The sequence below is a fragment of the Porites lutea genome, chromosome 7 (genome assembly GCF_958299795.1).
Source record: "Porites lutea chromosome 7, jaPorLute2.1, whole genome shotgun sequence".
In the NCBI taxonomy this organism is placed as follows: Eukaryota; Metazoa; Cnidaria; class Anthozoa; order Scleractinia; family Poritidae; genus Porites; species Porites lutea.
Genome location: NC_133207.1, coordinates 8,839,978 through 8,867,246, shown reverse-complemented (window position 1 = coordinate 8,867,246; position 27,269 = coordinate 8,839,978). Strand labels below are relative to the sequence as shown.

Below are 27,269 nucleotides of genomic sequence, written 5' to 3'. Positions count from 1 at the left end.
AACCATGAGGCGAGATATAAGTCTATTGCTGTTCCCTTTCCGTAGCAATTTCCCGATAAGGAGACGTAACTTATGAAGTTCAGTGGTTAAGACACGTAAACTAAATTAACCTTGGCTGAAAGGTAACCGAAGAGTTAATGAATGTCCCTTTCAGGCTACCAAATTGTTAATGTTAGGCCCTGTTATAGACGAACTCGGTATTGATTATTATACATCTTTGCAATGCTACGCCACGCTATCAAGTGCTGTCCTAACTTCTTTACGGGGGTGCATACCGGCAAACTTCTCCTCCCTAGTTTATACATCATCTTGTACTGAAAGCACATTTAGAGTTGCACTTCCAATTTCACTGTACTGGTTTATCGCTTATCGTCAAACCGTGTACAGTTAGACTTCTTACTCTTACCTCACTTTAACATCCGACAGAGACCTGCTTCTTACACAGTGAGTTGCTGTTAAAACCCATTGAGGATGGATTAAGGAGCCTCCACAGAATTGACTACCGCTTCTTGATAGCAGCATTGCCTGCCAGGGCCAGCTATTTTTAGGTGCCTCAGACCCGTTGACAATCCGTGGGGTATCGACACTGGGCCTTATACCGCATGTTACTGTAATGATAATATAATCACTCTATTTATTATGTATTGTACACACTATCTGTCTTCTCATTGGCTAAGAGCCTGCAGCTAATTTTTGAAATCAGTACAACCTACAGATTAGTGAGTTTCTGCGCACGCAATGCATGATTTACAATAACGATATCAATTCAGTTTCCTTGCGACAGTGCGTTTGTCGTTATATTTCCAAAACAATGTATAATAAAACAATTCGGTTTTGTGATATCCTAAATAATCGAGGTCTCGGTAAGTGTTATCAGCCTCGGCCTTCGGCTCGGCTGATAACACTTACCTCGACCTTGATTATTCCGGTTATCACAAAAACCTCATCCAATAATTGTTTAAAATCAATACATTTTCAAAAAAAAAAAAAAATCGACACCGAGAAGCACTAAGGATTATTGGAAAAAAATATGAATGTTCCAAATAAGGACAAATTCCTGTGTTTGCTCAAGACGTTTTGCACAGTTGAAGTCCACAAAAAAAGTGCCAATAAATGTAAATGATATAGCACTACCTAAAATCCATTATGGTTTAGAAAAGAGCATACTTTTTGTATTAAATTTGTCCACATTTTTAAAGAAAACGGTAACGGTGAAGTTTAGTCATTAAACAGATACGAAAATTAGACTTCATTGCTTTAGCCCCAACCCACATACAAAATTCTCTAGACTAATCTCCATAAATTTCCTCAAAAAATTAGTTAAGTCCACCTGACATAAGTTCAAAGCATTTTCCCTTCGGTGATAATGTTATCAATTATTATTACCTTTTTTTTTTCTCTTAAAATATTTAGGGACAATTGATGTTGGTCACTCTTCACAGTCGGAAAAGTTAAAAGTACCTAATTTTAAAACTTTTCTTATCATTAACACAGGGTTGGTTCATATTTCTGATCCCAAAGTCAAGACTTTTTCCAGCCTTTTTACAAAATGATAAATTCTTTTGCCAGACTCAAGGTTATCAAATATGTGATCAATAGAGACTGAAGGAAAAAAAAAAAGGAGGAAAAAAAAAATAAAATAACTTGTGAGGCATTTCTTACAGCTTTCAAAAAAAAAAAACTCAAGACTTATTACATGTTCCATTTTTCTGTTTCAAGACTTTTCCTTTATCTAAAGAAAATAGCTGGACAAGTGTCAAGACTTTTTCAAGAATTCAAGATTCTGTACGACCCCTGTTAACAAGAAAAAGAAAGAAAGAAAAAAAAACAGTGGCGTTTCGTCTCTTACGATTTGCCGTCGTGGTGGCTTCTTGTGGAGTTTTGTAAGGCGTTCCCATTGCGTCAATCCCAACGACTTCCACTGTATAGTTTGTTGAATAAGTGAGTCCGTTGATTTCCGTGGTTAATTGATCCCCATCCACAACTTGATGCAATGATACACTGTTATTTCTTCTGTTCAAGAAGACGACGTAATGGCCAACTTTACGGTTAAGAACGTTGGTAAGGTTTGTCCACCGAATAAATATGCTTGAAAAGGTGGTGTTCTCCACTGTCAAATTCCAACCAAAAAGCATTTGAGCTAAACATGGGAAAAAGATATATATTAACAAAAATCATAAATATACAGTAATCTATAAAGTGTTCTAACAGAAATAGAAAGAATGAAATATAAAACACTTCATGAGTGGTTTCAAGGGAAACAAAATTAGGTTAATTAGGTTACTGTAGTTGCTGTAGTTGGTGTAGTAGCTGTAGTTGGTGTAGTTGGTGTGGTTAATGTAGTTGGTGTAGTTGCTGTAGTTGGTGTAGTTGCTGTAGTTGATGTAGTTACTGTAGTTGGTGTAGTAGCTGTAGTTGGTGTAGTTGCTGTAGTTGCTGTAGTAGGTATAGTAGCTGTAGTTAGTGTAGTTAGTGTAGTTGGTGTAGTAGCTGTAGTTGGTGTAGTTTGGTGTAGTTGCTGTAGTTGATGTAGTTACTGTAGTTGCTGTAGTTAGTGTAGTAGCTGTAGTTGGTGTAGTAGCTGTAGTTGGTGTAGTAGCTGTAGTTGGTGTAGTTGGTGTAGTAGCTGTAGTTGGTGTAGTTAGTGTAGTTGGTGTACTAGCTGTAGTTGCTGTAGTTGGTGTAGTAGCTGTAGTTGGTGTAGTTTGGTGTAGTTGCTGTAGTTGATGTAGTTACTGTAGTTGCTGTAGTTAGTATAGTAGCTGTAGTTGGTGTAGTAGCTGTAGTTGGTGTAGTAGCTGTAGTTGGTGTAGTTGGTGTAGTAGCTGTAGTTGGTGTAGTTGGTGTAGTTGGTGTAGTAGCTGTAGTTGGTGTAGTTGGTGTAGTTGGTGTAGTTTGGTGTAGTTGCTGTAGTTGGTGTCGTAAATGTAGTTGGTGTAGTTGGTGTAGTAGCTGTAATTGGTGTAGTTAGTGTAGTTGCTGTAGTTGCTGTAGTTGCTGTTGTTGGTGTAGCTAGTGTAGTTTCTGTAGTTGCTGTAGTTGATGTAGTTGCTGTAGTTGGTGTAGTAGCTGTAGTTGGTGTAGTTGGTGTAGTTGCTGTAGTTGGTGTAGTTGGTGTAGTTAGTGTAGTTGGTGTAGTTGCTGTAGTTGGTGTAGTTGGTGTAGCTAGTGTAGTTTCTGTAGTTGCTGTAGTTGGTGTAGTTGGTGTAGTAGCTGTAGTTGGTGTAGTTGCTGTAGTTGCTGTAGTTAGTGTAGTTGGTGTAGTATGTGTGGTTGGTGTAGTATATGTAGTTGGCGTAGTGTGTAGTTGGTGTAGTATATGTAGTTGGTGCAGTTGCTGTAGTTAGTGTAGTTACTGTAGTTTTTGTAGTTGGTGTAGTTAGTGTAGTTGGTGTAGTTACTGTAGACGGTGTAGTATGTGTAGTTGGTATAGTATGTGTAGTTGGTGTAGTAAATGTAGTTGGTGTAGTGAGTGTAGTATGTGTAGTTGGTGTTGTATATGTAGTTGTTGTAGTTGCTGTAGTTGCTGTAGTTAGTGTAGTTCGTGTAGTTACTGTAGTTAGTGTAGTATGTGTAGTTGGTGTAGTATATGTAGTTGGTGTAGTATATGTACTTGGTTAAGTATATGTAATTGGTGTAGTATGTGCAGTTGGTGTAGTTTGTGTAGTTGGTGTATTTAGTGTAGTTGTTACCCAAAACTACACCAAACTACACCACCTACCAAACTTAACCAACTACACAACACCACACGAACCAACACCTACTAAACCAAATTACACCAAACTACACCAAGTACACAAAACTACACCAACTACAGGAACTACACCAACTACAGCTACTACACCAACTACAGCTACTACACTAACTACAGCAACTACAGTAACTACTTCAACTACAGCAACTACATCAAACTACACCAACTACAGCAACTACAGCTACTACACCAACTACACTAACTACACCAACTACAGCTACTACACCAACTACACCAACTACACCAACTACAGCTACTATACCAACTACAGCAACTACAGTAACTACATCAACTACACCAACTACACCAACTACAGGAACTTAACTAACTACAGCAACTACGGCTACTACACCAACTACAGTAACTACAGCAATTACATTAACAGTGTGATAGTGGGCTTAGTGGTCACTTAATGTCTCTATATTCGTGACGGTTATAATGAACCCATTACCCAAAATGAACTATTTCCCGAGGGATAAGTCTTTAAGCGATTTGTTATATAGCTGAAAATTTATTTAACCTAGCTGTAAGGGCGGTTGTAGGCCAATATCCACGGGTAACAGTGCACTGTTACCCTCTGACGCATAGATTTTGCAATTATCATAGATTTTGGCCCGAAACCGTTTCATTGTTAGATGTCATGTGACCTCAAAGTAACGAAATAAGAGCACGCGCCGTTGGAAAATTTCCAGCTAAAGAACAATGATTAATAAAAGTTATATAATCGTGCTCAATAACTTAAGTCTACTTGCGCCAAACTTCAAATTGAACCAAAGGGAAACTAATGGCCGACTTTTAAGCGACCCAGCTCATTTTAAGGAAAATGAAGATAAAATAGACAAGATTAAAGATGAAGTTGTTGTAATCTTACATCAAAATATTCATGATTACCGCATGCGTAACTCCCTTCTCCTTATTTTAAGAAGTCTACAGTTATATATATATATATATTTTTTTTTTTATGTCGGGGCGCTTACAAAAAGTCAGACCCTGTCATTTTGTATAAGGCTTAAAGGGAAGTGACATGCAAGTGAACGATACTGGGGTTTACCTGCATGAACACTTTTCCCCAGTATCAGGTAATCAGCCTTGATAGTACTTCTCAAGCGACGCATGTTGAAACTCGCTGTAATGTTGTTTGACGCAAAGAACGGTACCTCTACCAATAATCCATGAACAGAGGATAAGCAGCCGCTTTGGTGAAATTTCAGAACCCCATTGCCGTCAAAAATCTTGAAATATTCACTGTGGTAGTAATGACAGAATATATAAAAGCACCTTAAGACAATTAATTCCTTTTTCATTTTCTTTACAAGATAGGAAAGTATGTTGTTAAATTAGATAACAGGCGCTCGAAGGAGTCAATCTATGATCGTTCATACCCCGTTTGACTGCTCTTCTTATACCTTGGTCCAACAGAGATGAGAAGTGTGACGTCACGTTACCATGGTCGCAAAATTTCCGGATCACAACAATAGGGAATTTTTGCAGCGGCCACGGCCATTGTTGCACGATTGCGACTGGAAACGTCCTAACTTCACGCGCCCACTTTATGGAGTAGATGAGCACAACACACAAGCGTTTTCTTTTTCTAAACTTAGATACGGTCCTTTCGGATTTAGTCCAGAATATTTCGCCAACATTTTACTTATTAAATGAAGTTAAGTAAGGTCGATGAAGTTTGAAACAGTGCGCATCCACCTTTTAAGTAATGTTTTGGTTTGTTGTCATCCGAAAAGTTTGCTACCACGGCAACGTGACGTGACGTGACGTGCCGACTTCTGTCTATTCGGCACAGACAATAAAAACTGCCCGAAATAACGAAAGGATTGTTTTTGAAACCAGCACGTTTTAACAATATCACGGCAGCTCTTTTCCTCTAGAAATCAATCATGGTTAATATGGTCCCTAATACATAATAGAAGGCAACTATTTGAGGTTTAGAATTGCGTGGCATCAGATTTTGTTAAGTAACAATAAAAATGAATACCTGCAATAACCGAAGCGTATCTCCCGAATTAACACTAGACCAATTGCTTGGGGGATAGCGGTATTCCCGATTGACCAGAAGCAGTATAAGCTGGTGTAATCAGAATGTGTCACATTCATATCGCCAGATGATTGGTTGACCACCACCTTGCAAGCTGTAACCAAAATGATTAGTAGACACTTTAGAGTTTGCTTGGAACTCTAAATAAAATAAAATATTGATAGAAGTGCAACATCGGCTGACCGCACTCCGCCAAAGATTATCACCTGTTCAATGGGCCTCCGGCACAGAAAAATACCCTGTTTAAGAACCATACCCTGATTAGCGCCGCCCCTCTCTCTCTCTTAAAAAAAAAGGTCCTATTGTCACGTGCCTGTTTTTTCCCTTCTCACCCATCGGCATTTTTTTTCCTTTTACTCTTGTTGCGTCACATCGCGTCACCGTCGTCATCGTCGTCGTCTTTTTTTGTTTGTTTGTTTCAATGGTGATGCCTCAAGATTAAAATTGACTATTTTGCCTTAGGTTTTACCTGTGGTAACATAATAAAACGAAGAACGCGGTCCTTCTCCTTTAGATGTATACGCCGCCACAGAAACATCATAGCGCTGGGCCGGTCCTAGTCCTGTTATCAATGCCCATGTCATGTTAGGACTGCTGGTGACTAAACTGCTTGTATTAAAAGGCATTGGAAAATAGGCGCTCCTCCTGAAGTAAACTCTATAGCCCAACAATCGTCCATTGTGAAACTGCTGAGGAAGAGGATTCCAGGTAACCTTGAACTGCGTTGTCGTTACTTCAGAGAACGATATATTGCTCGGAGCAAGACGAGGAACTAGAACGAAATAAAACATGTGAGGCTGTTAGACGGGCACATTTGCATTATAAGACTTCTCATTAGAAGTTTTATACATTAAGCACCCTAAAAATGCATTAAATAAGAATAATGATGATGATGATAATAATAATAATAATAATAATAATAAGCGACTTAATAATTAAAAGAACAATAACGATAAAACTTTATTCAATAAATATATATGTACATAATTTCCAGAAATATTTGACGTAAAAATTAAATACTATTTATTGTTGATTCAAAATATTTTCCCGATTCTGATTGGCTAAAAGCACAGTCACGTTTAATTCACCATAGCCAGTTACCGATGACCAAATTTGGAAGAATTTTGTGTTTAACGAGGAAATGACGTCAAAAATCCAGCGTTTTCGCAGGTTAAGGCACCGTTAACCGAGAAGACCTGGGAACGAGGTTGAGTTGTTTTGGTTGTGAACTTGAAAAATGGCAGACATTTCACTCGCCTCAAGAGTAAGAACTAGGCAAAACAATAGCTAAAAACATGGCAACAACAGCAAGAAGACAACTTGAAGGGCGACATATGCTATTTGGAGAATATTTGCGGAACTGGACAAACCTAAACGTGCACTATCGAAGATGAATTTAACATCGATGGATCGATGGAGGTAACCATGTTTTAGCCATGTTTTTAAACTAGGAATTAATTTGAATGAATAATAAAACAATTATTGAATTCGGCTTTCGTATCATATAAAGAATTATGGAAATCTCCAAAATTCTTCATAAGATACTCAGCCTCATTCATTAATTGTTAAATAACATTAAAAATGATATAAGCCATAAAAAATAAAATCCATGTGTTAATACCGATTTCCCAAATACATTCATTGCGGCTCAGAAACGATTAATATATCTTGTACACAGTCCAGGGTTTTAAATTAAGTCGTGACAAAAGAAAATTATCCGTTTCTGATATTAAAAAGAAGCAAGTTTAAAAGAATTGTTTACTCGTATTCCGTAATAGTGCCTTCTACATGTTCGATCTCAATGGCAGCGTTCTTAATATCCCGATACAGAGCTCTCCTTTTTGCCCTAGATTCTCTACGACAAATGAGCGCTGATCTTAATAATGCAATTGAGATTTTGCTTCTGATCCATGACATAGTCTTAGCATAATGTTCGCCTTTCTTGTTGGCAATCAGCTTCGCTAGTCGACTGCGATACCTGAGGCATTTGTCTTCCCACACCAACAGTTGTTGTAAACACCAAGGGCATAAATGTTCCTTTCTCAATGTCGAGAACTCTTCTTAAATACATACGTTGTTTCGCGCCCTCATGAATACAATAAATCTGTTGCGGTTGGAGGTCCTTATACGATTAGGCATTTGGGTGACAGACCCTGACATCAGAGAATGGCGATCGTTAGTGCTCCCAGAAACCAAGTGCATGGATATCCCATCTGGCATCCTGTGATTTATTAGACCCTCTACTGAGCTGTTCATCAGAAGTTCGGCTTCCACATCTCGTTATGACGCTGAGTAACAAATCTTCCCAGTTTGCAAATCATAGCGTGGTCTACGGTAAAAAATGAGAAGAGGGGATACCATCCACTGGCCAGTCTAGCGTAGTTTAACTACGTCAAGGGACTCCCTTTTAGTCAGGTTAAAGCCCAAATCTTGGATATGACGCACTGTGAGCCACACCGATGAACCTAGCTTTTTCAGTCACCAGTTCTAATGCGCGCGTAGTCTTCTATGGTGCCATCTCCTTAATACTATCGTGAACCTATCACCACCCCCAGGTGTTTCTGTCCCTGCACTGTTACATTAATACAGACGTTTCCTTGGAAGCTTCTCGGACACTTTCTTTCTTAGCTGGTTTTATAATAATCCAATATTTCTTGTCGTTCGGAAAATACCCAAGGATGCTAAGAACATCCCGACCCTTCTTAATTTTTGTTGCAGAGCAAGCTCCACTGGCATCATCTGCAAACCAGCATTGCTACACACTGGAAGTTGCTTGAAGACTCGTAGTTAAAGGCTAAATGCTTAAGGCGTATAGACCATCTAGGTATTGATACCGTAGGCTGCGATCACAGGGCATAAACGCGGATGTTATGTAATGCATTAGAAGCATCAATGAGGAGTGAAGCACCAGTGACATCTGCTTCAAACATAGCACTGCATAGCGCGTATTGCAGCCTCACTTCCAGATCTGTCTACAACACAGCTGGATTAAGCCACTTGACTCGACCACACCCTTTTTGATGACCATCATCACCCACTTTCCGCACACTCTTCTACTTACCTCTCCCACTCAGGACTATTTGTCTCACAGCACCAGTGGAATTGGACGGGTAACCACCGGAGGCTTTATGGTCGTAGGATCGATGTATTGTGTAGATAGAGTCCTTGTCATTGTGGCTATTACCTCACATAGCCTTGGAAATGACTGTTTAAAGGACTTACAGGCAAGGATTCTTCTGAAACCATTTGCGTCAACACCAGAGGGGCTTCCTGCGCCCTTTGTTCTCAAAACAGCTTGCCTAACCATTTCACAATTAATCTCCGTGTACACTGATTTTGGAAACTCATCGTCAATTGGCCCGAATGAGTATGAGTTCCTCAAGCAATGAATTCATACTTTATTAGGAAAACTCAATAACAGATGCTTCTGTGGGTTTCCAGCGGCCATATTTGTCCCCCTCAAAGGGACACCAACATGGCGTCACCACACAAAGCTTTATAAATTTGGGTAAAACGTTTTTTTTCCGAAAATCTCGCATATGAAATATCGCATAGACCTACCTGATTCTTGGCGAGGCTTTTTGTATAATTTCTTTTATCTTCTTTCATTTCCCAAATTTTGGATTTTCTGTATTGAACAGTTTGCACTTTTATTTTTGACGGCGTAGAAATGAAAACAGAGAATGGTTTAATACGTGTTCAAGTGCTGTAACCCTATTCAGACTGGGGTGTCCCCACCCACACCCCGAAAAGAAAAAATCTGAATAACTTGACATTTTGCCAACTTCCGATTAAATTTTCGCGCTCAGCGAACTTGAGTTCCCCGAAAAAGTGCACGGGTATTTTGAGCACTTGCTTGGTGTCTGTTTTAAACGCCTAAAATACCTCAATCAACATTTCCTCCGTGACATTGCTGTCGAAGGTTAATGAGCCATCTTCGACTTCTAAAGACACTTACTTTCAAGACGAGGCTAAATGTAGCAAAGGTTTTTCTGTGAAAATGAGTTTTATTTGCATGAGAATAAAAAAAATAAAAAAATAAAATTAATAATAATAATAATAATAATAATAATAAAAACCTTTTCAAATCAATAACTTCGCACTTAACCTCGGTTTGAAACAGAGGTTTGTGGCAACTCGGAAATGGCCTTTCAAACCAACCAATGATATAATTTCCCGGATAATGTTATAAACATACCCGATTCCTCAGTCCACTCTGTGACTTCTGAGCTCTTGTAAACCTTTTTGTTATCATTTACACCAAGAACATCTAGTCGATATTCCATATACGGCGAAAGCCCATAGAAGACGTTAGATGTGGCATTGCCTTGCAGTATATTTCCATTCACGATACTTCCATTGCTACTTTTTATGACAGTTATATAGTGAAGAATGCTCTGGCTCAGCAATGCTGATAGATTTTTCCAAGAAACTCGCATGCTGGTTGCTGTTTTGTTATCAATAGACACACTCCAACTGGACACTAGCTGTGCTAAAAAGGAAGGACGAAAGTTTATTACTCGGTGATAATGAAAGCGTTTACAGTGCTTATTGAGTTCGAGAACACTAAAGCTCACAATCAGGCGTAACGCTCAGATATTTGATGGGCGCCAACTGCCAAATCTGTCTGTACAGGTAGCCGAGTATTGAGAAACAAAGGCTTACAACGTCTTTTCTAACATGATGTACTCGTTTAAAACGAACCTTGTGTAATATGTCTATTAGACATATTTTCTTTTCTTCTCCTCCGTCTTATTATATATATATTTTTCTGTTGTATACGAGTCGACGTTGAGAACGTACTTCCGTCCAAAGTTTGAGCTTTCTCTGCAATGGTCTTAGTTTGAAAGTAAGCAGTTGGACCCACACCTATTTTGCTGAGTACTTTTTATATGCTATGGACCTTACTTGTAGAGACAAAAAATGTCTGTTTAGAAAATATGTATGAATGAGGATAAATTTAGAAAATTGACATGGTAACAGAAATACCCTCGAGTGCTCATCATTTAAGATTTTGCTATTTATTCATTTATCTATTTATTTATTTATTTTTTGTACCATAAGGCAAGTCCATCTTACCTGTCTGGATTCTATTTTGGTATACAAATTAAGCAAAACTGCAATAAACAAATTTATTTAATGAAGCATAGGGAAAGTTAGTAGGCTGTTAAAAAATGTCGAATTGGGCGTTCTTTGAGTGACATTGTTATGTCAGTAGTCGTATGGTACGAAATGCAAAAGCTCGCAATATTAAAGTTACGTCAACTATAAGGATGAAACTAACCCGATAGTAATCCCTGTTGAAGAATCCCGAATTGAAGCGTGGCAGTACTGTAACTAGAATATAGATAGATTTGAACGATGATATTTTCAGAGTTTCCAAAAGAGACTTCCGCGAAAGGTTTTTGAGGAGTCGATGAGTATCCATTGCGAATAAGCACAGTTGTACCGCTCCCATCGATTATTTTAACGTATTCACTGTAAAACAAAGGGAGAAAAACATATATTTTCATTAACTTATAGTGTAACCTAAATATTCTTGGCCGTGGTTTATTCTCCTGAAGCAACCACTTACCCGTCCTTTCACTAATCTTCGCTCTCCGCACCCCCCTCCCCACCTCCTTCCCTCTCTTCCTACCTTTATCCTTCTCTTATTTCGCTTATACCATCTTCTTTTACCATTACCTCTTGCCTTCCTCCGTCTAGACGTCCATCCAACTAGCGCGGGAAAACAACCCACATTTTGCAACGCTGCCACTGGTATCCCGGCGAAATGATGTCTGAGAAACAAGCGCAGAAATTCCATACTGATGACACGTCAATTTGCAGACCTGGGTAGTGCTTCTGATTAGTAGTTAAGCAAGCAAAACTTTCTTTAACCACCCGTTTAACAGACATCATTTTGAGGGAATACCAGTGGTGGCGTCGAAAATTTTGGCTGTTTTCAAGCTACCATCCGACCTTTTCCCTTTAGATACGTCAATTCAACCCGTGACCATGCACTCAACAACCCAGATCTTTCCATTCACTTATCTATTCTCATTGTCGTTTGATCCTTACATCTTTGACCAACCAAGCCAACAGCCATTTTATTATCCAAATCATCCCTGTGCCCATCCGTCCGTCCCTCCGCCCGTTCGTCTGTCCATCTATTCAACATTCAACACATTTGCAGAACACACATGTAATACAATAATAATAATAATAATAATAATAATAATAATTTTAATAATAATAATAATAATAATAATAATAATAATAATGATAATAAATTAATAAATATGTTACCCTTTCCTTTGATATTATATTTTACAAGCTCTAACTTTTGCAAAACAACCTCTCGGCTTTGAACAAAAAAAAAATGAAATTAAACTGAACTCTTTCTTATTTCCCTAAAGAAGACATTGTTTCATTTAACTCACTAGTAATATGACAGGTAGAGTTCTTGTATTGACATAAGTGCAACTGCTTGCTCGATTCCCACATTTCCAATATGCCAGGTGCACAGTAGATAACCGTAATAACCTTTCCGGCCAAAATGTAGCTGGCCAAATGACTGATTTGTACTTCCTCCACAACCTATGGAATAACCAATAACAAGGAGCTAAATGAATTTTATAAATTTCATTGACCGGAATGGACGGCCTTAAAAAGGAAAAGTCTGCAACGCGACTTTCACCGCCTCACAGTCATTTTCCTCTTCTCCGGTTTGGCGGTCAATAGTCCAGTTTCGAATTCATCAGGGCCGCTTAATAGAAGCGCTGAACATTCATTTATACAAGGTTAGCCTCGACCTAAGGTAAATATATGCACCAATTCAAGTGAGAAGGAGACCTGTGTACAACTGTTTCCATCGTTTTAAAGTCAAATTCAGGCACTTTCCTTCTCGCCGGTATTTGTGAATATTTTACTTTAGGTCGAGGCTAACCCTGTATGAATGAGTCTTCAGCGCTTCTATTCAGCGCAAGCAATGAATTCGAAACTGGACTATCGTTTTCTTAATATGGATTTAGAGAAACATAAATATGCAAGAACTAACGAAATATATAATGTCCCGACGTTTTGGCGACCTCATGACGCCATTATCAAGGAACGGAAATAAATGCGAGTTCAAAAGGAGTTATAATAAAACAAACAGATTCAACTTGTGCTTAAGTCTTTGTCTACTTGTATTTTCAATTATCTTGAATTTTCATTTATGCAAATTTAGAGTACATTAACTCCTGTTGAACTCGCATTTTTTCCATTCCTTGATAATGGCGTCATCAGTTCGCCGAAATGTCTGGACATTATTTTGTTGGGTTTGAAATGCTTACATGTATGTTAACATTGTCATTATCATTATTATCATCAGCAGCATTATTATTACTATTACCTTTATTATTAGTGTCATTATCGTTATCATTATCATTATCACCGTCCTTCTTATCATCTTTCTTATCATCATCATCATCATCATCGTCATCACCATTATTATTATTATTATTATTATTATTATTATTATTATTATTATCATCGTCATCATTTTTTATACTTTTACATATATCTTTGAAAGGAAAAAAAAAAAAAAAAAAAAACAAGCATATAGGGCTATGCCATCCTTTTTCGGAGATATCTAAGACGAGCGTAAAAAAAAAAAAAAAATTCTAAGACGAGCGTTATAAAGGCCACGATAAATCAAAAGATGTTTTTCTATTGCCATTATCTGTTATTTGGTTTTCTTTGTCTGTAACTAATAACTATGCTAATCAAAGGTTGAGAGGTCACTGATGAGGGGAAGCAATTCAGAATAGAAAAACACTTGGGCGAATGTTTACTCCAGGGTAGAAATAAAGAGACAAAACAAACAACAACAAGTGGTTGGATCGAACAGAACGAGCAAATTGTTTTTGCCCGAAATATCTGTAAGTCGTAACTATTCATCAGCGTGATGCCAAAAATGTGCACAATTCCATTCAACCCTACACAAACTGTAGACTATTTTAGGAAGAACCACCCATAATGTGAGCACAGTTACTGAAAAGATGTATGAGTGTATACACAGTTAATGTTTTTACTGCAAACATTTATGTACGTTGCTAGTAATTATAAATCTCCGACTTGAGGCATATATCATTTATTCGTAAATGATTTGATGGCCACTTAATCGATCCCGTATTTAAAAAAAAAAATGGTATGAGTTGCCCAAATTTCTCACTCAAACAATCAGTCTCAGCTAAAAACAAATGCATTACCTGTGGTTATTGAATACCAAGACGAGCGTGGTCCTTCTCCTTTTGAAGTAAAGGCTGTCACTGCTATTTGATAACGTGTGGCCTGTCTCAGGTCCCTCAATATCACCATAGTAACATTAGCACTGCTAGTGTTAACACTCTTTGCATAATATGAGTAATAATAATAGGTGTATTCCCTATAGTAGACTCTGTATCCAAGAAGACGGCCATTAGCGTACTGCTGGGAGAGTGGATTCCACTGAACTTTCACGTCAGTAAGCTGTGAGTTTGAAAGACGGATATACGACGGTGCCCTGCTGGGAACTAAGAAAGCAGAAAATATCTGTTATTTTGCTATTAATCATCATATTAATCTTTTTTGGATTTTTTTATTGTTTTGTTTGTTTGGTTGCCAGTTTTTTTTTTTCTTTTTGAGCACGACTTTATACAATCCCAGGCGAAAATAAGCTACATAGTGCAACCACAATGTTACCATGTGGCACGAAACTTTTGCGGGAGTTAATTTTTGCTGATTGTCGTTTTTTTGTGTGTCTGTGTTTTGCGCAGACTAATTTTTGCGATTAGGACAGATTGTTTTTTTGTTTTTTTTTTTGCGATTTTCAGAAAGTACCCAGTACCCAGCATTGATAATATTTTCGTTTTCACTGAGTTCATGCAATAGAAATACATATTTTCAAACAATAAACCAGCATTTCGTTCTACCGTTTTGTCTCTGAATCAGAGACAAGTTGTGATTGAACAGACACGATTACTCAGTAGTGCATTTTTATGTAGCGAATTGAAGTTAGAGAATATTTACTCTGGAGTAAACTTTTTGGGGAAAAAATGTTTGCCGTGATTTTTATTGGCGGGAACTCATTTTTGCGGGTCAGTGGAGAAATCGCAAAAATTAGAACACGCAAAAATTTCCTCCCACACGGTACTCAGAAGACTATTCAACAATTGGTTAAAGGGTTAGCGTGCGTGTGTCAAGATATTGAACACCCGGGAAGTTTGGAGAGCACGAAAGAGGTCTGACAGGTAACGCGAACAGTGGAGTTTACGGTAAGACTCTGCTTATAAGAAGATCACGAAAGCAGCACGATAGACGAAAGCCTCCAACTGGGCACAAAACTATTTTTTGTGCCCAATCACAGCCGAGTATTCGAATGAGTCGTGGAACTGGTTCGTTAAGAGTAGCATTCCAGGGGAACTCTCTACCGTTTTTCCGGACCCAACTGACCGCCCCTAGCCGAAGATGACCTCCCAAGACGTCGAGGTAGTATAGTTTATTAACGTCATCAGCGTGCTAATGGGAATATGTAACACGCTCAAGTTATTGAATTTGATTAGGCGAATATTTTAGGTACGGTATGTTGTTGTAAATAATTAGGCCAACATCAAAATATTGGTAGTGATTGCTAATAGTAATAGTATTAATAATTAGTAGAGAAGCATTTCGGTAGATTATATTTCAAGAGACCTTGAGACATTATGATTTTTTTTTTTTTTTTCTAACAGATGTTAAGGTACAAATTTCGTTTTAATTCTTTTTTTGAAGTGAAGCACTGTGCATAGGTCAATTTTATGAGTATTGAATAAAGATACATTGTTATTATAAACAAAAAAAAAATAATGGCGGATCAAGCTATTTTCGCGTTTTTAATTGTTGCTACAGTACTAGCAACAACACAACAAAAAGTACAACAACAACAATAACAACAACAGCAACAACAACAAAAATGCTGATTGATAAACGTTAACCTCGTCGGTTTTACAAACTTTACTCACGGAAATGTTGAACGAACCCGAACCATTCCGCTACTCATAGATATTGACCAGCGGAGTGGTGCGGAGTCTATATCACGCGATGATTCTTCACAAACTAAGAGTTTCTGGCGTTTGTTTAAATAGACCTGTGATCAACAATACATAAAAAATAAAACAACATCTTTAGATCTATTGCACGTACCCCCTTCGTCTGTCCATGCTGTTCTCTCTGTACTGTTGTAGGCATTCCCTCTAAAATTTACACCAACAACAGATAACCGATATTCCGTATAGGGTGACAGTCCGGATAACACATGGGAAGTAGTATTTCCTGGGACAATGTACCCGTTTACGCCATTACCATATGAGTTTTTGACCACTATAAAGTAATGACTAATTTCTTGACCAGCGAGTGTTTGCAGGTTTTGCCAGGAGAATCGCATGCTTGTTGTGGTAGTATAGCCAATGGAAACACTCCAGTTGGCTAGTGGAAAAACTAAGAATAAAAAGAGCAAAATAATTTAAAACAATGTTACTCAACGTGTCATTACATGAAATTACTACGAAAGTCAGGAAACCATGTACAACAAAAAATATAATATCCATGAAATATTTAATGTTGTGTTGAAAGACACTCTTAAAAGCTTTACGTCGAGCTTGATAAGGGACCACATAAGAAGTGAGGAGGCGATTAATAGTCTACACGCCACGTGAGTACGCGCGTATAAATACACGAAAATCAAGGGCCTTGATTCAAGAGAAATTACATTATTGCCAAAGAGCAAACACATGATGAACATGGGGTCTCCATTCAATCACAATCAAAAATGAAGCGCATGCTTATCACCAGACTCATTTGACATCTTTTGCATATTAGTGCAACTCAACGAATGGTAACACACATGTCTACATTCCCGCCGTTGCAATGCAATGGCAGTGATAATGGTGGCTGTAGAGATTAGCATATCGACGCGGGGCTGGAAACTGTTAAAGATTGTATCATGACAAAAAGCAAAGTGCGTCCCGATTGTTTAGGTTTAGTTTTCTTGGTAAACGTCTTATTGGCTTTTTAGTCGAACTTGCTTAGCAGCGAAACTCTAAAAATACAAGCGTTTCCTTTTCTTTTCTTTTCTTTTGTTTTTGTTTTGTGTGTGTGTTGTGTGTGTGTGTGCTCGCCCAAAGAGGGTCATAAATGGTCCCAGGCGTTAATAATGGAAACCATGGAAATTGGGGATAAGAACCGCGACGTGACCGACAACATATTCAGAGAGCTATTCATGTTTTGTGAACAAAGCTTAGAAAAAATTAATGCCTTTGAACCAGCAAATAATGAATGTAGCTGCGAAGAAAGCTCACCGTATTGGAGGCCTTGTTTTAAAATTCCAAATTGTAACTCGAAGTTACTGTAGCTCCGCCTTAGGTAGATCTGGACAGTGATATTTCCAGAATTCCCAAAAGAAACTTTCCTGAAAGATTTCTGAGTTACAGACGAGTATCCATAGCGACTGAAAACCGTGATACCATTACCATCAATAATCTTTAAGTACTCGCTGTGGAAAGAAGAGGAAGATCGCTGAAGTAAGACGAAGATTACGATCAATAAATTAAAGTTAACGAATTAAAAACAAAATAAGCTTTAACCTTAAGTTTTGTTCCTTTATATACGCCGATAAAAGTAGCACACTCGCCTGTAATAAGACAGATACAGCTCCGGCAATGACACGAGAGCAACAGCTTGGCTTATTCCAGAATTTTGAATCCTCCAGCTGCATCGCAGAGTAAAATAACTATAATATGATGATCTACGAACTTGAAACTTTCCAAACAACTCATTTAAGACTCTTCCGCAACCTTGAAATGAAAAAACGTTAAGAAATAGCAACAGGGTAAGTATGGCAGATAACAGGCATCAATGCATCATAATCATCATCATCATCATCATCATCATCATCATCATCATCATCATCATCATCATCATCATTATCATCATCATAAGACCTTCGTTGCTTAAGCTCCTAAAACACATAGTAGTAGCAACAACAACAACAACAAAAAAATGCGCATTACCTGTGGTTATGGACATCCAATATGAACGTGGTCCTTCGCCTTTAGACGTAAAAGCTGTCACTGCTATTTGGTAAGTTGTGGCTTCCTTAAGGTCCCTCAATATCACCATAGTAACATTAGCACTACTAGTGTTAACACTCTCAGTCAAATACGAGTAATAATAATAAGATCTGTATTCCCTAAAATAGACTCTGTATCCAAGGAGACGTCCGTTAGCGTAATATTGGGAAAGTGGATTCCACTGTACTTTCACATCAGTCTGCTCAAAGTTTGAAAGTCGGATGTATGACGGAGCTCTGCTAGGAACTGTGAAAATAAATCGTATTTTACATTTTAACATGTCATTGAAGTACGGGGAGAAAATTGTAAATGCAAAATTAAGCAAATCAACTCAGAAGAATTTTCTGTTCTTAAGTTCGAGATGACCTATATATATATATCAATATGGCCGCAGTTTAAAGATTTAATACCAAGTACGGAGTTGAGGGCGCTGAGCATTCATTACAGGGAATAATTCGAGGTTAAAAATAGAACAACATCTTTAAATAATACACGTACCCCCTTCGTCTGTCCATGCTGTGACCTCTGTACTGTTGTAGGCATTCCCACTGTAATTTACACCAAAAACAGATAACCGATATTCCATATAAGCCGTTAGTCCAGAGAACACATGGAAAGTAGTATTTCCTGGGACGATGTAGCTGTTTAAACCACTACCATATGAATTTTTTATGACTGTAACGTAATAACTTAATTGTTGACCGACAAGTGTTTGCAGGTTTGGCCAGGAGAATCGGATACTTGTTGTGGTAGTATTGTCAATGAAAACACTCCAGTTAGCCGGTGAAAATGCTAAAACGATAAACAAGAAAGAGGAAAACCATGAAGCATGAAACTAATAACAACTGAAGTTACACATGATATCACTGAGAATGTCAGAGAATGAGAATACAAGAAATAAATATATGTTGCCAACACACACACACAAATCTCTCAAATAGTTCAGTAATAATTTCTAACAATCAATGAAAAAACAAAAACAAACAACAAAAAACAAACAACAAAACAACATTAGATGAATTTAGCAAATTAAAGGCTAACCTGATCCTTGTTTTAAAATTCCAAACTGTAACTTGAAGTTACTGTAGCTCTGCCTTAGGTAGATCTGGACAGTTATGTTTCCAGAATTCCCAAAAGAAACTTCCCTGTAGGTTTTCTGAGTTACAGACCAGTATCTATAGCGACTAAGGACTGTGATGCCGTTACCATCAATGATCTTTAAGTACTCACTGTGAAAAGAACGATGAGATCGGTGTCATGTGATACACTCACTAACAAAATTGCTTAATAAGTTGATAAAAACAACTGTTTACTGGTTACTTTGAAGGAACTATGTTCCTAGATCAGTGGTGCCTTTTTATTGTGTGCAACTTAACACGAGAATGATTAGCTGCGCAGTACAACTGCATTACTTTACAAGAAACAAACAAAAGATAATGCATTTAAAAAACATAACAATAAAAAGAATGTATATGCATGCATTAAGAACTGAATATAAAATTGATCACCAATATAAAGTTCTAAAAAGATAAGTCTTAATATGCGCCTCAAAACTGTTCACATTCGTAATCGCACAAAGTTCTTTTGGAAGAGAGTTCCAGAGCGTTGGCGCTGCTACCAAAAAAGCTCTATCACCTAACGTAGTGTTTGATCGAAAAGCTGGCATAGAAAGAAAAAATCTAAGATTTAAAGTTTTATAAAAACAATTTAGATGTTAGTAAATTGCATCGAGATTTAGGAGCAAGGCCGTGAATTGCTTTGAACGTAATAAGCAGTATATTAAATTGTATCCGCGCTTTAACAGGAGGCCAATACAGACCACGAAGAAGGGGTGAGATGTGGCAAACCCTAGGCGCACTACAAACTAGCCAAGTTGAGGCGTTCAAAACTCTCTCTCTTTTACGCTAGTAGTTGGGCAGCCCATACAAAGGACTGTTACAATAATCAACACAAGATGTAATAAATGCATGGACAAGCATTTCCATTGATTCTCGAGAAGAATACTTGCGAACGCGTTTGATATTATGCAAGTGGAAAAAGGCAACACCACATAACTTGCTAATATCAGTTGACATAGTGAGCTGCTCATCAAACCATGAGCCTAGGATTCTAGCTACTGTTACAGGACAAACATCAGTCGACCCAACCCTAATGCAATTGATGTTAACCTTTGCCAGCTGCTGCCTAGTGCCTATCACTAAAAATCTGTTTTATCATCGTTTAACATAAGATTATCTGAAATCATCCAACTCCTAATATCACTGATACAGTCAGTCATGGACTTAATGGCACAATCAGCATCCGCAGATTGATTGGGGCTGAATGATACATATGACTGTGTATCGTCCGCGTAGAAGTGAACTTGCGGGAGGTGGCGTTCAATGATCTGAAACAGTTTGTGCGTGGAGATACTAAAAAGCAAAGGGCCCAGACATGGTCCTTAGGGAACAACTCGTTTTAAAAGAAACTGATCGGAGAGTCTACCATTTTAAGAGAAACGCTGAAACCGGTTAGATAGATACGATTTAAACCAGGCAAGCGCATTGTCAGTTATCTCAAATCAGACTCAAGACGACCAATCAGCTTATCATGATGTATCGTGTCAAAAGCTGCACTTAAATCTAATAATACGAGCAAGGTTACTTGTTGTTCGTTCATAGACATCAAAATACTATCCTTAACTTTAAGTAAAGTCGTCTCCGTGCTACGTTGCTGTTTATACGCCGATTGAGACTGAGAATGTAAATTGTTGGCAGTCAGATGCTCCATAAACTGCTCAGCCCCAGCCCTCTCTGACAATTTAGAAATATAATAGAGGTTACTGCAAGACGGAAATTTTTGAACGCAAAGTCCGGATCCAAACCAGGCCTCTAGAGAGATGGCAAAACAAGCACCTCTTTCCAGGCCTCAGCGAATCGACCGGTGTCAAAACAGAGGTTGACCAGCTTAGTGATAACTGGCAATAGGACATTCAGCAACTTGAGAACAATCGGAGTGGGAATGGGGTAGAGTTGAAAGGATTTACCCGCTGCTTTACTAATCAACATGCGCACTTGGTCTTGAGAGAGAGAGAGTCCTGAAACCGTCAAACTGTTGTTTCAGACATGTAATGTCAGTAGCAGGCAGAGATGGTACGGACGATTAGATGAATTAGCCAAACACGCGTTTATATTCTAAATCTTCTGTGCAAAGAAATTTCCAAAATCATCGGGAAGCTGAACAGTGTCAACACGAGGAAATGATGCAGTGTTGGTGTCAAACAACAGGGACTTTGTAACATTAAACAGCTTTCTCTGATCAGAACTGTTTTGCTTGATATGATTGGTGTAATAATGGCAGCGAGCTTGGTTCACTTTCACTTTCACATATTTAAATCATCTTTTTCGCCTCATATTTTCAAACAACTCGAATAAATATATAGATGTTAAAGAATCAACAAAAACTTCCTCTTCATGAGCATTAAATTATCTCTACAAAAAGTAAAAGAATACAATAACAAAAGGAAAAGAAATTATATCCCTTCCGTGCACGGAGCAGACTCGCCTGTAAGAAGACAGATACAGCTCCTGCAATGACACAAGAGCAACAGCTTGGCTTATTCCTGCATTTTGAATCCTCCAGTTGCATCGCAGAGTAAAAGAACTATAGTACGATGAACGACGAATTTGCAAGTTTCCAAACAACTCATTCAAGACCCCTCCGCAACCTACAAATCAAACAATATCTCTTTTCATTTGATACAGTAAATCAAGCAATGTCAATTTTAAGGTTATACAGTACCTTAAAAACAACAACTTTTGTTTTCTTTCTTTTCATTTTTTGGTTCGGGAATTTGTGAGCTATGTATTTATATACCCATTTTCTTGGATTCTTCACGTAGGTTGCATCCACTCGTAAATTATAGGATAAGCATGAATGCTAAGCATAAATAACTACGCGAAGGGTTTATCATACAGAACACTGTTTGCTGTGGTCAAATACATGTGTGACTAAAAGCAAATCGCTATAAATTTTCTGTAACTACCATTTTTTTATATGTATGCTAATATAATAATAATAATATAATAATAATAATAATAATAATAATAATAATCGAAATAATAATAATAATAATAATAATAATCGAAATAATAATAATAATAATAATAATAATAATAATAATAATAACAACTAACCTGTAATGAGCGGTCACCCTTGGAGAATGGGTTACTGACCACTTAATACAAGTTGACCGTTTAATACAGGTTTGACAGACCTAAGAGTTATTCAAGAACATGAGGATGACGAAAAAGTAAAATATCTACCCCAAGACAAGAAGTGAAAGACCACTTAACGCCATACACACTCTATCTGTCGCCCTAATGTTGTAAATCTTGTCAAATTGACGTTTAATAGAGGTGAAGATAATGAAAAATAACTCGTTGAAACCACGGAAAAGGTGACCTCGGCAAGTTAATGGAGGTGTCCGCTTAATACAGGTCAGAGCTATTCAGGGAAATTATTTCAGGGACTTTGGTAGTTGATCGCTTAATAGAGTGTGGCCGCTAACTAGAGGTTCGCTTATTACCTGTGGTTATGGACATCCAATACGAGCGTGGTCCTTCCCCTTTTGACGTAAAAGCTGCCACAGCGATTTGGTAAGTTGTAGCTTGCTTTAAATCCCTCAATATCACCATAGTAACATTAGCACTGCTAGTGTTGACACTACTTGTCAAATACGAGTAATAATAATAGTAAGATCTGTATTCCCTAAAGTAGACTCTGTATCCAAGGAGACGTCCGTTAGCGTAATACTGGGAAAGTGGATTCCACTGAACTTTCACCTCAGCCAAATGTAAGTTTGAAAGACGGATATACGATGGAGCTGTGCTGGGGACTAAGAAAAAATTGGATTTCATTTGTAGAGGGAGAATGACTCTGACGCAAAATTGAGACAATCAGCACACAGCAATTGCGATCGTGACCTTATGTACAAGATGACGGACACATTATAGAGATCTTTTAGCTAAAACAGAGTTGAAAGCGTTAATGCTTCGTTATGGAAATCAAAGAATCAACGGGGTTAAAAATAATATGTTTTTAATATAATGCACGTACCTCCTTCCTCTGTCCATGCTGTGATCTCTGTACTGTTGTAGGCATTCCCTCTATAATTTACACCAACAATAGATAACCGATATTCCCTCCATGCCGATAGTCCAGATAACACATGGGAAGTAGTATTTCCTGAGACGATGTACTCGTTTAGACGACTACCATATGAGTCTTTGACGACTATGAAGTAATGACTTAATTGTTGACCAACAAGTGATTGCAGGTTTTGCCAAGAGAATCGGATGCTTGTTGCAGTAGCATTGTCAAAGGAAACACTCCAGTTAGCCAATGGAAATGCTAAAAGCAAAGAAAAAAAAGCAAAATATAGTAACATGTTACTGTGAAACCTCACATAACCGTGAACACCAGAACTATTTATGGAATGTTATTGTGTTGGGAGAAATAAGCCAATAAGGCGCAAGATAACTAGACCGCAAACAGCAACGGTAATTAGATTATGGTTTTGAGGTTTGCTCACGTTTCCTGAACTTTACAGTGATTAGCCAGTAAACAATCAACATTCCTGTTCACGGTTTTCTGAGTTTGACATTAATTATAATTGTAAGTTTCAAAGACGGGCGATGATACATGGAGAGTGTAGAAAAAAGGAGTGGGGGGGGGGGTGGGGGGGGGGAGTGTCGGGATTTCCCCGCAAAATGATATCTGAACATCGAGCGCAGAAATTCCGTTGTGATGACGTGTCACTGCCCATACCCAGATCTGGGTAGTGATTCCGATGGGTTGAAACCAATGTTCAACAAATCAGAGGTACTACCAAAATCTTTGTTTTGCTGCAAAGCGTGCACAGGGTTGTGTGCTTCCGTAGCAGGGTTTGAAGCAACATTAAACGAATTTAGCAGATTAAAGGCTAACCTGATTCTTGTTTTAAAATTCCAAATTGTAACTTGAAGTTACTGTAGCTCCGCCTTAGGTAGACCTGGACAGTGATGTTTCCGGAATTCCCAAAAGAAACTTCCCTGAAAGTTTTCTGAGTGACAGAAGAGTATCCATAGCGACTGAGAACCGTGAAACCGTTGCCATCAATCACCTTAACATATTCACTGTAAAAAAAAAAAACAAAAACAAAAAACAAAAAAACGAAACAAAAACTTCAAATTAATACATTATGCGTCCAACTTTTATAAGTAAATAAAACCTGACTGTGTATGTTAGTGTCATGGATACGTCATCATGTTGCCACCCCGAAGGGGCGGGGGGAGTCTTGATCGTTAAATCATTTTTGCCATTGTTTGTGTGCGTTTCCGGTGTGATCCAATTTATTCGCGGGTGTTGACTGTTATTTTAATTGGCAGTCCATAAATATATCACACTAACCTATAATAAGACAGAGACAGTTGCGGTAATGACACAAGTGCAACAGCTTGGCTGATCCCTGCGTTGCCAATTTTCCAATTGCAATACAGCGAATAAGAATAGTACGATCTTCGGCCGACTTGTAAGTTTCCAAACAATTCATTTAAGCTGCCTCCACAACCTGCAACGCAAACCGGAAATGTCTCCTGTTGATTGCTAGTTTTCACTGTCACGTCATTAAAACATAAAGAAATCAAAACCGCTTAATAGATATAGTCCAGAATCTGGGAAATGAATCGAGATAAATAAGTTACTCGTCAAGATTCAGGTCAGTACAATGTTTCATAAGCGAGAAATTATTTACACAAATTTATAGAGTTTTGTATGGGGACGCCATGTTGGTGCACATCCGGATGGCGAAGCTGCGAGTGGAGGTGAACAGTAGAGCTTGCATCGATCTTTTTCATTTCTGCTTTGCCCAGACTAAGCGAAATACCCCTGGCTAAAAACTTGCTGACCCGCCATAAATGCTTGCCGTACATTTAGTAACACGATACGGAAAAAGACGATTGCAGCGTTGTTTGAGAGGTTCTGGGTTCAGAACTAGCGCTGAAGCTTAAAAAAACAACAAAACTGCGCAGCTAGGATCATAACCTTTTCCACTTGTGATTTTAGCTCCGGCCCCCTACTGCAAGAGCTTGCATGGGACAACCTTTCTGTGCGCAGAATTATGCTTTATGCTTTATTATTATTTGTTTATTTATTTATACTGTTCGCTGTAGAAATGTTCAAGGTGTACAACAATATGGCACCTTAATACCTAGGCCAAAATTTTTGAAAATGAGGCCCAGCTATGATACTAGGGGCTCCTCTTCTCGAAATCAATTCTCCTTCCCAAAACCAATTGGCAGTAACGTTTTGGCTATAGGGATGCATTTATTTCGGATGAGTTACCGAGGATTTGCGTGATTGCAAATCAATGAACTTATTTATAATTAAATCTAAATTGGACGGATTGCTTCCCAGCTTCTTTGATTCTTTACTATAATCCTAGCTTAGAATTATTTTATTTAAGGTTAATACCTAGTTTTACAAATATATTTTTCTTTTTTTCAAAACTAATTAAAAACAGAAACTGAAACCGGAACCTCTCATAGATATATACATTTATTTTTTTGTTTTGTTTTTTGTTTGTTTGTTTGTTTGTTTTTTTTATCACGGCTTTCATGTAAACCAGCTTTAGCTGATAAAACTACTGTATCTAAATAAAACATCTCTCAAATAAAACGATAAATCATCAAATCGGGAATATCATGATTACCACTTTCTCCAGCGCAGAACAAGATCGGTCTCTCTTTCTGTGATCGGTGGACGATTTCTGAGGACTGTGTGGCTGTTTTTTTTTTGTTTTTTTTTGTTTTTTTTTTTACCGTTCAGTTTGGATCTCAACCCCGCGGAATATATGAACCGGGAAATCAGGGGGGTGGGATGAGGTTGCCATGAAAACATTACAATTATACTAAATCTTACCGCGATTATTGTGTTCAAAAGTTCCCCCTCGACGAAATCAGATAATTTCATATCCAAACGGATGCGTGGAAGATCAATCTTCTCAAGAAAAAAAGAAAACTTTTGCTGCTATGAATGAACATTTTTTAGAGGCAGGTCAAGGTTTAAAGAGAATGCAGCTTCTTTGAGAAGCGACATGTCTCAGCTGAATTCAAGGATTGTAGACTACGATCCAGATTAGAATGTCCAGACTAATTGTCTTCTTTTGGTAATCTTGTCTTTGTAATTGTAATTGTAATATTTTTGCTCCTGGAACGCTAGCGTCACTGGCTCGTGGCCGATGCAGGTAACCGATAAACGGCTGACACATTTCTTGTTTCCTGTGATAGTTTTCACGCTTTGCTATTTCCTGTGGTTTCCGGGGCGGAAATGAAAATTTCATGAGAGATTGTTGCAAGCACCCACTTCTTTCCCCGCACCTCACACTCGCGTCTCCTTTCGCGTGCTGCCTTCGCGTGACTTCTGGCGACTTTCCCAAGTGCAGTGCTTCCTCGCAGGCTCACGAAAGCATGAATTCAGATCGCTCGGGGAACTGATGAACATTGAAGTAATGCTTGTTCTAATACAATGACTGTTCAGGAGGCAACATCTCCCCATATAAGTCACTTTTTACGCTACATGACAGATCTATTGGCCGATATGTAAATGCACGTCTCGCAAAAGCTTGGAAATTTGTTCAGAATTCATCGCTCTATCTTCGTACACATTTTCACAGTTATAAAAAAAATAGAGAGGTTGAGTATGAAAAGAAGACTTCTCTGTGCAATGTGATCAACGCTAATCAGAATCGAATTTTATAATTGACTAAATTTTAACAGCAATATGACATAAAACATCACCTGTTGTTATGGACTGCCAGTAAGACTGGGTTCCAGGTCCTTTAGACGTAAAGGCTGCTACGGCTATTTGATAGCGAGTTGCTGCCTTGAGACCTCTTAATATCACCATGTTAGTATACGGATTACTGGTGCTAGCCGATTTTCTCAAGTACGAGTTATAATACTCGTAATAGTAGACAGTGTATCCAAGGAGACGCCCATTAGCAAATTGATGAGGGATGGGATACCACTGCACTTTAACTTGATCAAACCGTACGTTAGACACTCTTACATTAGACGGTGCCCTACTGGGGACTAAAACAAACACAGGCGATCAATTATAGTTCAAATAGGTGTATTCTCTATACTCAGTCAATGACAGTATATGATACTGTAAATTAACTAATTACTGAATTATTAGCGAAATTATTCAGTCAACTACAGTATAAAATTGACAGATAATTAATTGGAAATTTTTGCATTGCATTGCAGCGTGTGTGTGTGAGTGTGTGTTGTTTTGTTTTGTTTTGTTTTTGTTTTTGTTTTTGATATTTTTTTTT

General features: G+C 38.0%; 2 protein-coding genes across 2 annotated transcripts in view; both read right to left on the bottom strand.

Moving 5' to 3' along the window:
- The window catches only part of LOC140943666 (uncharacterized), a 66,886-nt gene that overhangs the window by 17,085 nt on the left and 22,532 nt on the right, over positions 1-27,269 (bottom strand). Inside the window, exons 19-31 of the mRNA XM_073392786.1 lie at positions 26,731-27,024; positions 24,344-24,503; positions 17,144-17,337; positions 15,990-16,283; positions 14,039-14,341; positions 12,227-12,383; positions 11,089-11,282; positions 10,003-10,296; positions 6,274-6,576; positions 5,745-5,898; positions 4,806-4,999; positions 1,850-2,140; positions 407-608 (exon numbers count right to left, since the gene is read on the bottom strand). Of these exons, the coding sequence (XP_073248887.1) occupies positions 407-608; positions 1,850-2,140; positions 4,806-4,999; positions 5,745-5,898; positions 6,274-6,576; positions 10,003-10,296; positions 11,089-11,282; positions 12,227-12,383; positions 14,039-14,341; positions 15,990-16,283; positions 17,144-17,337; positions 24,344-24,503; positions 26,731-27,024 (3,034 nt within the window). The remainder of the gene's footprint in view (positions 1-406; positions 609-1,849; positions 2,141-4,805; positions 5,000-5,744; positions 5,899-6,273; positions 6,577-10,002; positions 10,297-11,088; positions 11,283-12,226; positions 12,384-14,038; positions 14,342-15,989; positions 16,284-17,143; positions 17,338-24,343; positions 24,504-26,730; positions 27,025-27,269) is intronic.
- LOC140943236 (tyrosine-protein phosphatase Lar-like) lies at positions 17,445-24,198 on the bottom strand. Its single transcript, XM_073392304.1, has 8 exons — positions 24,194-24,198; positions 23,882-24,117; positions 23,012-23,305; positions 22,482-22,790; positions 21,458-21,620; positions 18,956-19,143; positions 17,855-18,160; positions 17,445-17,638 (listed from the first exon to the last, which is right to left on the bottom strand). Exons 1-8 carry the CDS (start codon positions 24,196-24,198, stop codon positions 17,445-17,447), a joined length of 1,695 nt encoding a protein of 564 aa, XP_073248405.1.